At 37.1% G+C, this 16,798-nt stretch overlaps 2 protein-coding genes across 2 annotated transcripts; one reads left to right on the plus strand and one right to left on the minus strand.

The window, feature by feature from the left end:
• Positions 1–7,122: 7,122 nt before the first annotated feature.
• On the minus strand, positions 7,123–7,959 carry LOC101297277 (agamous-like MADS-box protein AGL80-like). The gene has a single exon (XM_004304878.1). The coding sequence runs from the start codon at positions 7,957–7,959 to the stop codon at positions 7,123–7,125; it is 837 nt and encodes a 278-aa protein (XP_004304926.1).
• Positions 7,960–11,626: 3,667 nt separating this feature from the next.
• Positions 11,627–15,262, plus strand: LOC101297568 (isopenicillin N epimerase-like). Its single transcript, XM_004304879.1, has 2 exons — positions 11,627–12,959; positions 14,693–15,262. The coding sequence occupies exon 1, from the start codon at positions 11,627–11,629 to the stop codon at positions 12,953–12,955; it is 1,329 nt and encodes a 442-aa protein (XP_004304927.1). The 3' UTR covers positions 12,956–12,959; positions 14,693–15,262.
• Positions 15,263–16,798: the final 1,536 nt, after the last annotated feature.

Genomic DNA, 16,798 nt, shown 5'->3' on the forward strand with positions numbered 1-16,798 from the left:
ATTTTCAAGGGCTAAATTATAGCCCAGGCCCCAATTTAGCCCTCTCCTACTAGAGATGGCCTTAGAAAATGAGAAAGGAAAGTATGATTGGAGATGAGAGATTTTTCCTTTTTCCTTACGTTGTGTGTAGATAAAGTAATTTTAATTTCTGTAGAAAATAGAAATTTTAAAATTATAGGAATTACAATTCCGTGAATTTAAATTCCATTAATTGAGAATTCCATTGTTTGTATTTCATGATGTAGGGTTTTGAAATGATAAGAATTTGTATATAGACTAACCTCAGTCAAGGGAATTGACAAATGACACCTATTTTGTGAGGAATTCAAGTCTGAAATTTAAGCTTCCAAATTCCACGATAATTTTCCCGTGAAAATTGCTAATTCCACGGGATAAGAATCCAAACGGGGAAAACAGTCATAAGAAATTGGGAATTCTTTATTTTTGATTAAATTCCCGGGAATTCACCCACATTGAAACACACCATTAAAACAAACTAGTCTTTCTGCACGCGTGATGCTCGTGCGAAAGGGCCGCGCTCACGCGTGTGTTTTAAAATATTATGTCTTTATCTTTGCAATTGTTGCAAAGTAATACTCACCGAGCGCAAAATTGATAGAAGATACACATGAATAAATCATATATTGAATAAACACTTTGATGATGATGGATTTGGTTCATGCATAAAGAAATAAACTGAAATTCATTGCTCATTCTATGAAGGAACGTGAAACAATTTCTCAAGTGATTTAGGAAGACAAACTATTTAAATGAAGAAAATTGACAATAATTGTTCTGTTCGATCCACTACCTCTTAAATCAAGACACAAAAGAACCAAGAACATAATCGTTCGCCATCATAATTTATAAAAGAACCAACCATAAACTGCTCACTACACCAAATAATCACATAATCAGTCTAGTATCACTCATTATGTATATCTCAAACGGCCAAACCTAAGAATGATTGAAAGTAAATCCATTTGTCAGTTGAAAGCATATACAGAGCGGATAATCATAGCTCAAAAATATGAAATTGGTTTACCTAATTGAAATTGCTTTCAATTGAGAGAATGACAGTAGTGTCCCAATTATAAACCCAAGAATTGTAACTCAAATGTTTGAAACTTCAAAGCGGACATGAGTCACATGATCAAACATCAAAACCACAGCAATCATGATAATACAATTCGGTTCAACTTGCATACACCATACCTGTTTTTGTGCTTTAGTTTTCTCCACTTTTGGATGCTTTAATCAACATCTACCGATCTGGTTTTTGTACGAATATGGTATGAGCAGTAGAAAGTAAAACTGCTCCTGAACGTAAATGAAGCCACTTTTGTACGATTGCTAATCAGTTTTTGAATGAAACTCAAACTATCTTAGTCTCTTAGGTTATTGTTTTACCTTTTGTTTATTATGTCAATTTTTTGTAAACTTATATCAAGGGATGGGTAGTTAAAGGGATTATGATAAATTTAATCAAAGAGCAGTTCCATAAGACAAATTTGCTTAATTAATAGAGATACACTATCGCAATAAAAAGAAATACAAAAAACTAAGGACGTATCCATGATCAAATATTGGGTTAGAAGTATTTAAACCACTAGGTGAGGCTCGAATTATTATTATTATTATTATTATTATTATTATTTTGTTATTTTGATCAAGGTCATCATAGGTTAATAAAAAAACAAAAGGCAAATGAAAATTAATAAGAAAGTACTCAAACCCCTGATCGCATGTAAGCAAGCGTCAGGTCTCATAATCAGCACTAACCCGAATGAGACCGTGTCCATGATTACTTCTTCAACTCAATAAGCATATCAGTGACCTTACTTGGAACCATTCCAACTGAGCTACCGCACTAATATGAGCATCCACACACCACACCAGTAAATTTGGAGCGGAACATGAGTCACCCCGTACATTTTCTTTTTTTTTTCTTTTTTTTTTCTGAAGAGAAATGAATAATTCATTAATCAAAAGATAATCTTAATTACGAAATCTACAAACACGAGGCCAAAAAACTATAAATAACATAAATAACAAAGAGTATGGGTCTCCAACTCAACCAAACTAGAAAGAGTGAAAGGAAACCAATACCTCACTATACTATGGACAAGAGATTCTACAACCGAAAGCATAAATGCAACACTACCAATCAATCTACCACACCCACCACCCATGTTTGCTGATATTGTCGTCGCCGTCGCCGCCAGCATGGCCGGCCAGAGCCCAGTGTTGGTTGTGCGACCGCACCAGGCTCAGGAGCAAATAGGGGCACAAATGCTGCTTTCTAATCCCTCTTTGATTTGTCATATATATATATATATATATATATGTGTGTGTGAGATATAATTTAAAAATGTGCTAGTACTGCTACCTCAGTCTCTGGCCCTCAACTGACATGAGGTCCCTAGCATTTATGTCTATTTCGGCGTGGGCCTAGGGTTCTTTTTTCTTTCTTTTGGTTTCGCCCTTGGACAATTAATGATTAATTTTGAAAATTTTGAACAAAACACTCGCATTTATGTAATTCTTATGGTTTTGAATTGAATCAGGAAACGTGTAAAGATTATGTAAATGTATATGTTTATAAGTTTATACATATATAATAAGAAAAAGATGTTAATAACAGAATTAAAGGGGACAAATGATTATATTTCTTTATATTTCTTCTCAATTGCTTCTCCGGCTACTCAAAGAAAAAAAAAGTCTTCATTTTTGATTATTTTAGATCTGTCTTTGGATATAAAAAAAATTTATAAAGGGTTAAATTTTTTTTCCCGCACTGGGCCTTGAATTCTTCAGGACTGGCCCTGGCCGCCAGCTGTCGTGAAGTAGTGAGGAGTACTAAATCAGAGCAATGATGCCCGAGCAACTACTGCCAATCAAATCCCAATACACAAATCATACGAAAACCTACGCCCATAAGAAGAGCTCCACCAAATTAACACCATACAAACCACAATCAATATCCAAGCAATGAAGTAGCTATGATTGACGAAAGAGGACCAAGAACAAGAGCAAGAACTAAGGACCAGAACCAAAGAAAATGGGGAGTGATGAACCCACGCGCAAGCACCAATAATCTATTAGGTAAGTGCCAAAAAGCACTTTAAGCGTGTAGTCACACATCTATGAGCTTATTAATGGAAGCCTGTACAACTGGAAGCTAGTCTGGAACTGATGGGAAGAAGAATGCATTAACGAAGATACAACATGAGACACCAAACAAAAAGAGTTTGTGAGTATGATAGTTTGTCTACAGAAACTGCAGGGGACATATCTATCTATCTCTACTATTAAAAAGCGAGGCGCACCTTTGGTGTCTTTGATTAAACCTTTTTTTTAATTACTAAAAAAACCAAGGTACGTAATAGAAAATTCTCAAAGAAATAAAAATAAGTTAATATGGGCATAACCGTAAAATATCACTGAAGTTTTAAGGAGAAAAAAATGACGTGGTTTTTTCCCACTTTTGGAGGAGTAGTTATATAGGAAATAAGATAATCAGATTCATTCCACTTTAATTGGAGTAGTTCAAGTTAAACTTTTCTCATTTTGTAAACTCAAGTGCAGATGCACGGGTAAAAAGCTAGTATATATATAATATTGTTAAGCTAATAGTACGGTTCACAGTAGTGTTCACATGGTCACTTAATGACCAAGGAAATTATGGTCAATCACTGTTAGATGTAAATCCAAAAGTAGAAAATAAAACAACTTAACTTTAAAATAATACTTCCTACGTACCCTTGGATTTACATCCAACGAGGTTTGACCATGATTTCTTTAGTCACTAGGTGACCATGTGAACACTACTGGTACTGTTCGTTTCAATGACAAAATGACAGTGTTGCCCCTGATATGGTTATAATTACCTGACTGCCATTTGTCTGAGAAAAAGACTGTTGTGCCCTCTATTCTTTTTGGTGTATCGTTTTGTTTTGCATTTAGCCATTGGAGGAGAGGTGAGGTTTTGGAGGAGAGCAAGAGAGACAAGCACTCGATACAGTTGTCCCCATCTCCCATTGATTCATTTTAAATCAGATTCTGGCTAGAAATCAAGACATATTCTTTGTGCGTGTTTACTGTAATAGAGTGAGAGGAAGAGAATTTGTTGAACTATGCAGGTTTTGATTTATAATTGTATCATATATCTAACGATTGTGAATACCTTACTAGCCCGCAGCAAAGCGCAGGTGATTGACTCGTTTGTTTAAGACGAATAAGAAACAATGGCAACTCTAATCCTTCCTTGATATCAGATGGCTAAACAACAGGTTCTAAATGATATGTACTAGACTAACGAATCTATAACATTCAATCATTAAGAGCCACTTTAGCATACTTTCTATTTTAACTTTTAGTTATTTTAGATAGCGTGTTTAGTTTTTTTTTTTTCGGTAGCTCCAGCGGACAATTCTTAAGAGCAACTTTAGCAGACTCTCTATTTTAACTTTTAGCTATTTTAGATAGCGTGTTTAGTTTTTTTTATATTTTCGGAGCTCCAAAGTTTAGCTATTATGATTTTTAGTTATTTCGCTAGCTAAATATAGAGAGCGAGATGACTCAGATGAGGCTAGTTATAATTTAATACATTCGTTGTAAGATATTTTTACGTGATATATATATTTAAACTATTTAATTTTTATTTGAAGAATAATGTTGATGTAATGTTAGCTAAAATATAGAGCATTGATGCAGCCGTATTTCTAAAATGGCTAGCCAAAATGATGTTTTAGTTAATTTGATTAAAATTTAACTCAAAAATAACTAACATTGTTAAAAAAGCTCTAAGGTGTACAAGTTAATCAAGAGTTTCTCACCAAAATTACAAATTAAGGATATGCCGTGTGCATAAGTTTGAAATGAAGCTTATCTCCGTCAAAATTTGGTGTTGGGTAAATTTGGAGACGTGTTGAGATGGGCTGCATGCGTATCCTCTTTGTTGTACTTAATTTTAGGAGCAGGAGTCGGCCACCATGGCACCATGAACCGGAAAACAGACTCCAACTTACCATAATGGTCGTAACCTCCTTCAATGTATATATCGTCGTCGACATCGGATTCTAAATACAAAATGTCATCATTATTGGGGTCGAAAGCTATTTCGGAAGCAACCTCCCTTGAGCGGCTTCATTCGGTGATCAATGGATTTTCCGAAACCATTTTCTCTAGAGGAAGGGTGTCTTACACCACTTCCCAACTCTACCGCCAACCTTGTCATCATCGTCTTTCAACTCCCAAATACTCAGACCTTTCCTCAAATGCTAAAAATAAATCTCTATTGTTGGGAACAATCATATATATGATCTTTAAATATGATAGAAATTTCAATAAAGAATATAAGAAACATAACTATATACATATAGGATTGTAAGTTGTAAATCAATCCTAATATAGGAGTGAAATAGTGTAAGAATTCTATAAAAGAAGTATAAGGAAAAAAAAGAACTGACTTGATTTTCCGATTGAGGCATGTAAAAATGCACTTGACTAAAGACAGATTTCGTCCCTACCCTTGTGCTTGTAGTTCAATGGGCGTCCGCCTTGTAGAATACAACAATCGATGATCCAAGATTGAAGCACCGTAATTTTGGACTCTAGCTAATCATAAATTGTATCTTGTACTCTTTTGACTCGAAGAATACTTGTAGAAGAAATTATGAATCTTAATCTTATCTTTAAGGAGATATGAGTATGAGTTTATATAAAACCCCAAGTGAACCAACATGTCTGTTCACTTATCTCCTTGAAGAAACACACTTATTCCTAAAGACACCTATTGAAAAAGACACACCATTTCAAATGAAAAGGTTATAAGTAATTTTATTTTCATTCATATTAGATATTATTATATAATTTCCAACATCTATTATCTCCATCTCCAAACAACAAAATCCTGTACAACTGAAGACGGCCCTCTTGGCTCGCACTTCTTGCTCCCCGCTCCTTACCAGGAAGATCAACGACATCAAAATATATAGTTATTGTTCGAGAAGGGATCCAATGCGATCATAAAATTGTGGTAATATCTGGACTTTCCCTTGTAAGCAACACCTGGATTAGTTGGACTCCAATGCATCAAAACTTAAGTGTAGTGGGCGTGAAACAACCGATTATGTCCATTTGCCAGTCTTAGAAGAGAAGATCTCCACGTTGAGCTCCGAGCAATTATCCGAACCGAGTCTGTCCATTGGTGAAATTAAGTATACGCACAATCGCATACTTGTAGTCAACATTACTATTTTTTTCACTTTAAGAAAGAACCAGGCTAGCTACACGATCAAGCACTGAACCGAGGGCAATTTAGGGCAGCTAAGCATATTTGGTTTTGAAACAATATATATTAATTCTTGCGTATAAATGCTAGCTATAACAGTAACGATCATCCCTTTGAAATAAAAAATTAAAGAAGATGTTGGATTTCAAGAGCAGAAGTACCAACTCTTTCGGTTTAAAGTAGCCTTAATAAACAATGTTCAAGAGTAGATCGCCCCGATATGTATGAAGTTTGATTCAACAGTAGGAGAAATTATTATTTGTACCCGGAACACCACCTGTTTTATATTCCTATTTAATCTTATTGGTCCACGTGTTTTATCTTTATTTCTGATTAGTGTATTTAATTACTTTTCTTTTTTTTTCCACCCCGTGTTGGTCTCCACATAAATCTGAGTTATATAATTGGCCGAGTACAACGCCTGACAGTGCTACATAGTGTTCCGGGTACAGAGAATAATTACTCCAACAGTAGATAACATCAAACTTGATTAGTGGACTATTTTTCTTTCAATATATATCAACATAATATTTATTTCTTTAATTTGTATGTTAATTGTTCACACATTCACCAGAGTTGTCCTAATATTGAAAGAGTAATTAAGCAAATATTATTGATTTATTCAATGACACATAAACGAGTACATATTATTCAAAAACATTATCATGAACAATACATAAAGAAAGAAATATATAACAATGTAATGCATAAATAAGATGGTGAAAGAAAAGATACACAATCTGTGGTTCAGTAAAAGTCATGCACGAAAACTAGGGGAAAAACCGAAACACTAAGTAAGAAATTGCATAAACCAGACACATCATACTTCAAGGAAAATTAAAGCCATTAGCAGGAGGAGGATTTGGCCACATGATACTGTGGCTTTGCTCTGCGAAGGGAAGCATCATATCCTCCCCTGTAAATCCCATATGTTGATGGTGATCTGGATGTGGCTGTGGTGGTGGAGGTAGCGCATTCATCAGGTCCATGAACAAGGGTTCCTTCTGAGCCGGCACCTGCATCATCTGGAACTGCATTGCCTCCATGTTATGCATGTGATCAAAAGCTTCCCTGCCCATGGCAGCATGCATGTTGCTGCCCTCTTCGTCACTCTTCATCGCCATGCTGTTACTGCTGCCCTCTCCATTATTCTTCACCCCTTGCACCTGGTGCTTGCTCTTCACAACCTCCTCCTTGATGTTCTTCATCCTTAGTTGTAACTCTTTCTGGTGTTGGTCAATGACCCAGTTGAGATCAGTCAGGTCTGAGAGGGTCAAGCCTTGGAGAGAGTTATTACCAGTTAGGCTTTGGAACATGATGCGCGCCATCTCCATTTCTCGGTTGTCTTTCTTTTGCTTCTTGAGCTGTTCATGAGCCTTGTTGATTCTTTGCCTCAGGAAACTCTCCTGATTCATCATCTTCTTGCTTTGCTCCATTTCCGGCATGGTCTTGAAATACGCAAGCACGCGATGGACTCCCAACGGGGAAGGCCAGACTTCAGGCTGGGAGTCATAAGGGCTGTAGATAATAGCACAAGCATCAATGTCACAAAGGGTGGTGAGTTCAGTCACCTTCTTCATAAGACCCTTCTTCCTTTTCTTATATGTAGCTTTTCGAGCACTGTCATTAGTGATGAAGGCAAGTTTCACCTTCTTTCTAGTCATGGCTAGAAACAAGAGATGAAATTGTTACAAACTAGGAAGAAGGGAATGAAGGAATGGCCTTTCTGGTTTGTTCTTGCCCTGAAGAGACTCTGCTAGCTCTAGCTATATAAAGCAAGCGGAGGGGATACCTAATCAATGTTGATTGAAATGCTACAGATTTATTGCCTTTTTTTGTTGGATGCAAATTCAAAGATAAACAACTAAGATGCATGAATGAGAGACCAGCCAAATCCATTCTGATATATGGTGTCTTAGAATCGAGCATGTCCATGGCTCCATGTCAATCTCTTACAATGTGTTTGGTCAGCGATGAAATAAAGATAGGGGTCTGAAAATAGTAACAAATATGGATTTGTTGTCATAATGTGTATGAGAAATGAGAATTTCAATATGAATGGTAGTGAAAGCGAGTTGGTGCAAAATCGATACTGGGCTCAGATTCTTACCATATAAGAGAACGGTGACAGGTTGTAGATATACAAGCCAAGGTGACTGTACTTTTGATACTGCAGGTTTTATATAGAAAGTTGTTTGTTGATTTCCGTTTGTTCATAAAATAAAACATATATCTAATATATCTCATTCAATCATTAGAGGAGAGTAATGTTCCTATGTTTTTATGATCACTTATAAGCTAATATATATGAATTCAAATCTTCCTATAGTTAATATGATTCAGTTAGTTCTACTACCTATTACGTATGTATATTTTGTTGAGATATTGTCTGGCGACTTGTAACATATGCAAATAATATGGTGATAGAAAGAAAACGTATATGTCAATTCTATAGTACGTATTCACACGCACATGCACAAGATACGTACATAGGTATTTTAGTTTTGCATCGTCTTGAACTCATGTTTCAAACCCACCCGAACCCGGTAACCCGCTAAACCTTCACAACTAGACTACTAAATAGTAAATAGAGCAGCAACATCCAAGCTTATACAGCTTACAATTCACAGTTGCAGTTGCAGTGGCCAAGAATGAGGTGGTACAATCTTAAGTTTACAATTAGGGTTTTCAGAGGTGAAGGGAATCATTACTGGGAAAGATTGATAACTTGCTTGTATGTAGTACGTACATGTTTGTGACTATGTTGGAGACAATGTGAATGGAGTCACCCTCTTGTTATTATCTGGGTCGTGTGTGCCTTATATATAACTGTATATAGATGGAGCTAGCTAGTCAAAATCATGTTGATACAGCATCCGCCATATATACTCGTTCCCTTATATGGTTTGCTACCTACACGTACAGTTGCATTGTCCTCCTAGACTCTGCAAGTCGATCAGAAGAACAAACACGTACTACATATAAGCAACATCAGAAGACTCTGCATGTTGATACAACATCCATATATACTCGTTCCCTTGCATACTTCTGAATATTTTGATGTATGTCATGGTTTAGTGACTTCAAGGCATCAATCTCTCATGCAGCTTTTTTCACTCCAGCTAGTTTTCAAGCTATTCTGATTACCGGATAGTTTGTTTTTTCTTCTACGTCGTTTCAACCAACAATAATGCTTTTCTCATGCAGAGAAAGTAGCTAGCTAGCCCTAACTTCACAGATGTTCATTCAGCCGTGTTCTAATTAAGTTATCTGTTTCGTTTCATAGGAGTGATTTCAAATGGAACATATGTATATATAGATTGCAAATGAGAAGAATATGTGTCACTGTCCTGAACCACCACTTGACCAGTATAAGCATCCACACCAGTATCTTACTCGATCATCTAATATTTCCACTCTTAACTGTTTGGAGATCGATATATTACCAAGTGTTATCTTACCAGTACTAGCTATTAGATCTTAGACTATATATTCAGACTTTGGACTTCAAACAATTGATCAAACTCATGCATGCCGTTAATGCAAGTCATCATGTTGTTTAGTGACTTCAAGTTCTACATACATGCGGTGATGTTATTGTACAAGCTTGTTACACTTCATGCTGGTTCTGGCAAATTGAAATTGGCATAGGAATGTCAGGCAAAACTAAACATACAAGACGATGGATGATACCAAAATCAAACATTCAAACCCCCCAGCCCAGATCTCGTATTGCGGTCTGTGAATGATCCGAAGTTCCATACCATTCACTGAGGACTAAAAAAAGTGAATAATTACTCAATTTCAACAAAAGTAATTATAATCTATAGTTCTACACACCAAATGAGGACAATTTTAGTGAGCATTAGGGGGTACGTACTTAAGCATATCAAATTTTCTGTTGAATTATTGTTAATGTACGTCCTTTCCTTTGTACAAGAGTTGGAGCTTGAAAAGTGTCTTAGACAATGAGACAGTTGAAAGTAACCGATCACATACCAAATTCCACTAATCCACTACGATATATTCAATTTTTGGGTTGAATCCACCACATCTTTACTTTCTTAAAGGAAAGAAATTAAATTGAAACCCCCTATTGCGTTTGTAGTACAAAAGCAAGTTCAGTTTTAGATTAACATCGTTTTTGATCGATGTTACTGTTCGTCTATCACAAACTTCATTCTTTTAATTGATGCCAAAATCTTTTGAGATAGTTTGAGAGACTTCATAGCAATAGCTAGATAACTAAGGTGATTAACGATTGTATGTTGTAAAAATAAAAAATAATTAAAAAAAAAACCCATAGAAATTTGAAAATGAGATCCAACAAATAGAGTTCAAAAGTGATTCAAAATTTCTAGCCACTTTATCGAGAAAAATATTTCCACAAAGATGAGTAAGTTTATATTTACTAGCAGAGGCAACAATTCCATGACTACTTTCCGCTGAACTTGCTCATTAGCTCATGCAAATGCTTCTTCCTTTGTATCATTTTCAATTTTTCATTATGCTTATTCTATGACAGTATGACCCTCTCCTACTTATTCCTATATGCTGCTAGGTTTGTTTGTTAAGCTACTAAATATCAACTCCACACTGATCTGTACTGAATTTTTCTACACATGTAATATGATATTGGAGGTAGCTAAAATGAATATAGATATTTGTTAATTCAAACAAATTTCTTGATTAACCGTGATTTTAGCAACTTACGAGGCTTAAGATTTATGATTTATACTTTGATCGAGTGATATCTACATTACTAGCAACATGAAAAATATGATATACACGCAAATAATACGAGCAAAATTTTGCAACATGTTTTAGAGAGAGACTGAACTTTACTTCAATAAGTAAACATTGCAGGTAGTTTGCATACCATCAATCCCCAGCCCATAAACCCGAATTGCGGTTCAAGCAAATCAACAGTTTTTAAGTGTTTTTAACCATTTTAGATTAAGAAAAGTATTACTGTAGCCAGTAAAAAAATATTACTATGTGGGGTGTCACGGGATAAGAAGCAAACAAATAGTAAACGAGCAATGAGAGGGTTTGTTACTTTAAAAAAGAAGAAGAGAGGGTTTATTTTTTGGCGCCACTTGACTAATTAATTCATTTAATTCCCACCTCCCACTTGTTCTATCTCATTACTCATTTCCCCATTAATCTCAATTAACCCCGTTAATTAATCCCAATCTAATTAATCTGGCTCTGAAAACCCCCAAATCCAATCACACTCCCACACACTCTCTCTCCCCTCTCCATTTCATGCCCTCTTCTTCTTCTTCAACCTCATCACCACCCCCCATTTCAAACCCTAACCCTAACCTAATGGACCAAACCCACCACCTCAACGGCGATTCCGCCTCCCCAGCCTCCAAAAAGCCCAAGCTCGCCTTCATCACCCCGGCCGAAATCGCCGCCGAATTCGCTCACCACGACTCCGCCGTGGCCCGAATCAACAACGGCAGCTTCGGGTCTTGCCCCGACTCCGTCATCCAGGCCCAGCGCCGCTGGCAGCTCCGGTACTTGGCCCAGCCCGATAGCTTCTACTTCAACCACCTCCAAAGCGGCATCCTCCACTCCCGCACCCTCATCAAGGACCTCATCAACGCCGACCACGTCGACGAGGTCTCCATCGTCGACAACGCCACCACCGCCGCCGCCATCGTCCTCCAGCAGGCCGCCTGGGGCTTCTCCGAGTCCAAATTCGAGCGAGGCGACGCCGTCGTCATGCTCCACTACGCCTACGGCGCCGTCAAGAAGTCCATCGAGGCTTACGTCACCCGCGCCGGGGGACACGTCATCGAGGTACCGTTGCCGTTTCCTTTGAATTCCAATGAGGAGATTGTTTCCGAGTTTAAGAAGGCTCTAGAGTTAGGGAAGGCCAATGGGAGGAGAGTTAGGCTAGCTGTGATTGATCACATTACTTCGATGCCGTGTGTTGTTGTACCTGTTAAGGAGTTGGTTAGGATTTGTAGGGAGGAGGGTGTTGATCAGGTTTTCGTCGACGCGGCGCATAGCATTGGGTGTACTGAGGTTGATATGAAGGAGATTGGGGCTGATTACTACACTAGTAACTTGCACAAGTGGTTCTTTTGCCCGCCGTCCATTGCGTTTTTGTATTGCAGGAAGTCTCCCAAGAATGTGGAGCTGCACCACCCGGTGGTTTCGCACGAGTACGGGAATGGATTGGCTATTGAGAGTGCGTGGATTGGGACTAGGGATTACAGCCCGCAGCTGGTTGTCCCTGCAGTTTTGGACTTTGTGAAGAGGTTTGAAGGCGGCATCGAGGGGATCAAGAAGAGGAATCATGACACGGTTGTTGAGATGGGGAAGATGTTGGCCAAGGCGTGGGGGACACATCTAGGATGCCCTCCGGAAATGTGTGCTAGCATGGTCATGATTGGTTTACCGGCATGTTTGGGGATTTCTAGTGAGAAGGATACTCTGAAGTTGAGGACGCATTTGAGGGAGAAGTTTGGTGTTGAAGTCCCTATATATTTCCGACCACCCAAGAATGGGGAGGTTGAGGTGGTGACTGGGTATTGTCGGATATCGCATCAAGTATACAACAAAGTGGATGATTATTACAAGTTCAGAGACGCAATTAATCAACTTGTTTCTGATGGGTTTACTTGTGATCTACTTACTAATTGATGAGGTATGATTGGCTTTCATCTATTTTATTGATCTGTTAGTTAGAAATACTAAGAATTGCAATTTCTTTGACTATCAGTGGCTTTTTCACATGAAAGATCTGTTTTGTTTTGTTGTATGTTTTTTCAATGATTAGTTGAGTTCTGCCTATCTTCACATATGGAGATTCAAATGCTAGTCTAATATAATGATGAGCCTAAGTTTCTCTGTTACTGTCTCTGCAAGTTGTAGCATAGCTAATTACTTGCTTCAGTAGTTAATATAGTTGTTAGGACTTGTGGCTAACTGGCTATGGTAGCCGGGCATTGCCAACCACTCTGTTTCAGGACAAAATCAATATAGAATAATTCTAAATTTCTAATCGGTCCTGGAACGAGATTGATTTTATAACAATTCTCTGATGGAGAAGTTCCTTCCCTAGATAGGTCCAATATTGCAATATATGCTTGCGGTTAATCATTGGAGAATGCCTTATTTCAGTTATTACATGACCTCTAATAGGCTTGACTTGGTGAGGCATGTTGAGTTGACAAGTGATTTGGAATTTAGCTAGTGACATTTATTCAGTATGTTGTGATTTTGTATTAATTGTATGCAAGTTGTTTTGACATGCAACTATCTGTATGCCTGTAGTCGGATGAAGCAAACTGAAGAAGTTCTTCTGATGAATAACGTCCATGGTTATCTGCCTCCCCTGCATGCCTCAGTAGGGGCAATGGTTTCGTTACCATATGTTACAAAGAGTACTGCTAAGTGCATGTATCAAAGCAGAACCAATTTTCTTCATGGGTTTTAGTGTTTAGACTTCCTGGAGATGTTAACTTGTCTGTTGTACGCAGTTGGAGTTGTTGTTGTAAATGTTTAATGACTGTCATTTGTATGGTTATTTAACTTTAAAAACTCACATTGAAATATGAGTTACCTACTTCAGGCTGCACATTCAATCTTTAGTTGTGATCCACTTTGGCTCCATTTTCCTAGTTATGCATCATCAACCAAGGATTTTATCAATGCCAATCTTTTATTATAGATTAGCATTTATGCTTTTAGCAGTAAAGTATATTACAAGTTTGAAGTTTTAGAAGGATCGAACTGGAATGCTTTGAAATGGCGCTTGCTCCCCCATATGGTGGCTGATGATTATTTTCCCTTGTTCTTAGTGGCTATTGTTCTTTTTGTCTGCTGAAATGCTTTGAAGTGGCACTTTTTCCCCCATATGGTGGCTGATGATTCTTTCCCCTTGTTCTTAGTGGCTATTGTTCATTTTGTCCACCCTTCGGGTACAAATCTGAAGGGAATGTTATCTGCACCTTAAAGAAGGCTCGACTTCTGCTTGTGGAACTGAGCAGACCACATAGATGAGTCCTTGTGTCTGTTATTTTCTTTGCTTGCGCTTCCAGTGAATTTTGTTACAAAGTATCAATATTGAACAGCTAGAGAAAAGAGAGTAGAACTTTTGAATGACTTTTCATAGTTCTATATTCTGATCTCAAGTCTGCTGTCAAGTCTATATTTTAATCTTTTGGATTGAAATCGGCTGTTAATTGTTAAAGTTCAGAAATTACTCTCTGCCTTGCTATTTGTTCTGTTTTATCCCCCCAAAAGGCCCCAATCCAACTTGAAATTTTAGGACATTTCTCTTCCCTACCTATAGGACCATTTTTGGGACCATGGTTATTCTTTGTGTTTTTAGTTTTCTACTGTGTTGATCATTTTTTTTATGTCATTTGCATGCAGAAGAATTCGGAGAAAAGAAGGTCAGGGGTGAATACATCTGTTTGAATCATTACTTGTATTGAAATGAGTTTTCATATGAATCTTTAGTTCAGTGAAGCCTGAAGAAGTCCATATCATGAATGGCACGAACCGTTACCACTGTCTCCTGCATGTTGCTAGTCGCACCGGTTTCCTTACCATGAATATCCTAGAGTGACCACAGAAACAAAGCTGGAGTGCATAGAAGAAATACTTTTGTCAGCTTAATTTGATTACAGGATCGAGATTGATTCCGTTGAGCTGCTTTAACATGTCTGCTGCTTATTCTTGTTACTATGAATTGGAACATGATATCTTCATTTTCGCCCCCAATTAATGGACGAAAAAAATGATTATCACCCTATCAGGAATCCAGTTAGTACTTATCCACATTCATATTTATTCCTTCATAGCTACTATATAAACATAATAAACATAAGATTTTTGAAGAGGAATGGAGCTTGATCTGTATAGCAGGTATATGGAACTCTATATTGCACAGTAAGTAACAGGAAAACGCAGTCACTGATAGAGCGATCTACAGTCATATTGATTCGATGAAATGCATATATATACTTGGACCGAAAAGAACATCAAGGTCATATTATATGTGCATAATGAAGAAATGGGGATCTAGCTAGCATGTCAAGCAATTATAGCCACTGACTTGAGGTCTAGCAAAACAAGGTTTCACAAGGTGATAATGAATTAATGATATTATTTTCAAAAAAAAAAAAAGGTAGATAATGATATGGCACAGTCCGGACGATGTATAGACATCTGCTTCTGAAAGTGGCTTAAAGAGCCTTAATTGAGTTCACTTGCTGTGCAATTCTTGGTTCAAGCTGGCATTGGAGTCTACAGACAGATCTTGTAATGGTGATATTGCACCAAAAATCCATTTTGTCCACTTTCATCTTGTCCCACACTGTCGATGATAATCCACAAGTTTCAAGGTCTGATAATCAACATATAAAGGTTGTTATTTCACGAATTTAAATGTTTCTACTAAATACCTTAGGTTGCTGCCTTGCTGGGGGTTTAAACTTGTTGAGTTAATCTTTTGAAACTTGTCAAAATTGTCTCGTCTTAACCGTGACGGACGGCTGATGTTGGTATGTTGGTGTACTCCATGGAGGAAAGAATATGAACTGCTGTAATGCAAATTATACCTAGTTTCTTCACTTGTGTCATGAACACAGACACTTTGGTGTTAATGAGAATCGAACGTACGTGGATAATCACTAACTCTCTATAGTTTTATTTGTGTCACCAAAACTGATCATTTTAGTGTTAATACATATATCAAGAGAAGATTCAACCCTCAGGACTCAACCCTCAATTTCAGTTCTACAAGGTAAACCATCTCAATTCTTCACATCAATACACAAATTAGCTAGGGGTTTCCAAGATAATCTTACTTATATGTGAATGTTCATTCTCACACTTCATAAGGACAATTTTATGGTGACTAAAGTTAAAATCTCAACCAAAAATCTGCTTCAAACCCTAAATTCTATAGAAAGAAATGGTCATAAATTCTGACCCGACCATTTCATTTTCACGGTTAATCAATCTGCTAGTGTATGCTTCTTCACGATGACAATTCTCTGACGATTCAAATAGTAAAAATCTCAACCCAAATATTAATCTGCTGAAATTGTCAAAAGAAATTATCACAATAAGCTATATATAGCTTATCTTATAATAACTTGACCCGTTCTCTTCTATTTTCTCAATTAATCCTATTTGAAGTAGTTTTTGAAACATTAATGGTGCGCAATAATACACTTGAGGACAATGCAGCTACCAATAGAAGATATATTATCACTTTGCTTGTCATTTGCACATCAATTAAGAGAGTAGAGAAGGATACGTATCTATTAAGCTTCAAAATAGTATTCCCATCAGCGAGAAGAAACCCTAAAACGTAACTCATGCATCTATATGGAAATGACTTGTGAACAGAAAAGAAAAAAAATAAGACAGAGAATAGAAAGCTAGTCGGACTCAGTTCAATAGAGTATATGGAATCAATTGAAAGTTGAAACCACGTACGTACACTAGCTGCAGTTCAGACTAGTTCAA

This window comes from Fragaria vesca, linkage group LG6 (genome assembly GCF_000184155.1).
Source record: "Fragaria vesca subsp. vesca linkage group LG6, FraVesHawaii_1.0, whole genome shotgun sequence".
Classification (NCBI taxonomy): domain Eukaryota; kingdom Viridiplantae; phylum Streptophyta; class Magnoliopsida; order Rosales; family Rosaceae; genus Fragaria; species Fragaria vesca.

Bases quoted from the DNA above. Each gene is read 5' to 3' on its own strand.
- LOC101297277 (XM_004304878.1), bottom strand. From the start codon at position 7,959: ATGACTAGAAAGAAGGTGAAACTTGCCTTCATCACTAATGACAGTGCT.
- LOC101297568 (XM_004304879.1), top strand. From the start codon at position 11,627: ATGGACCAAACCCACCACCTCAACGGCGATTCCGCCTCCCCAGCCTCC.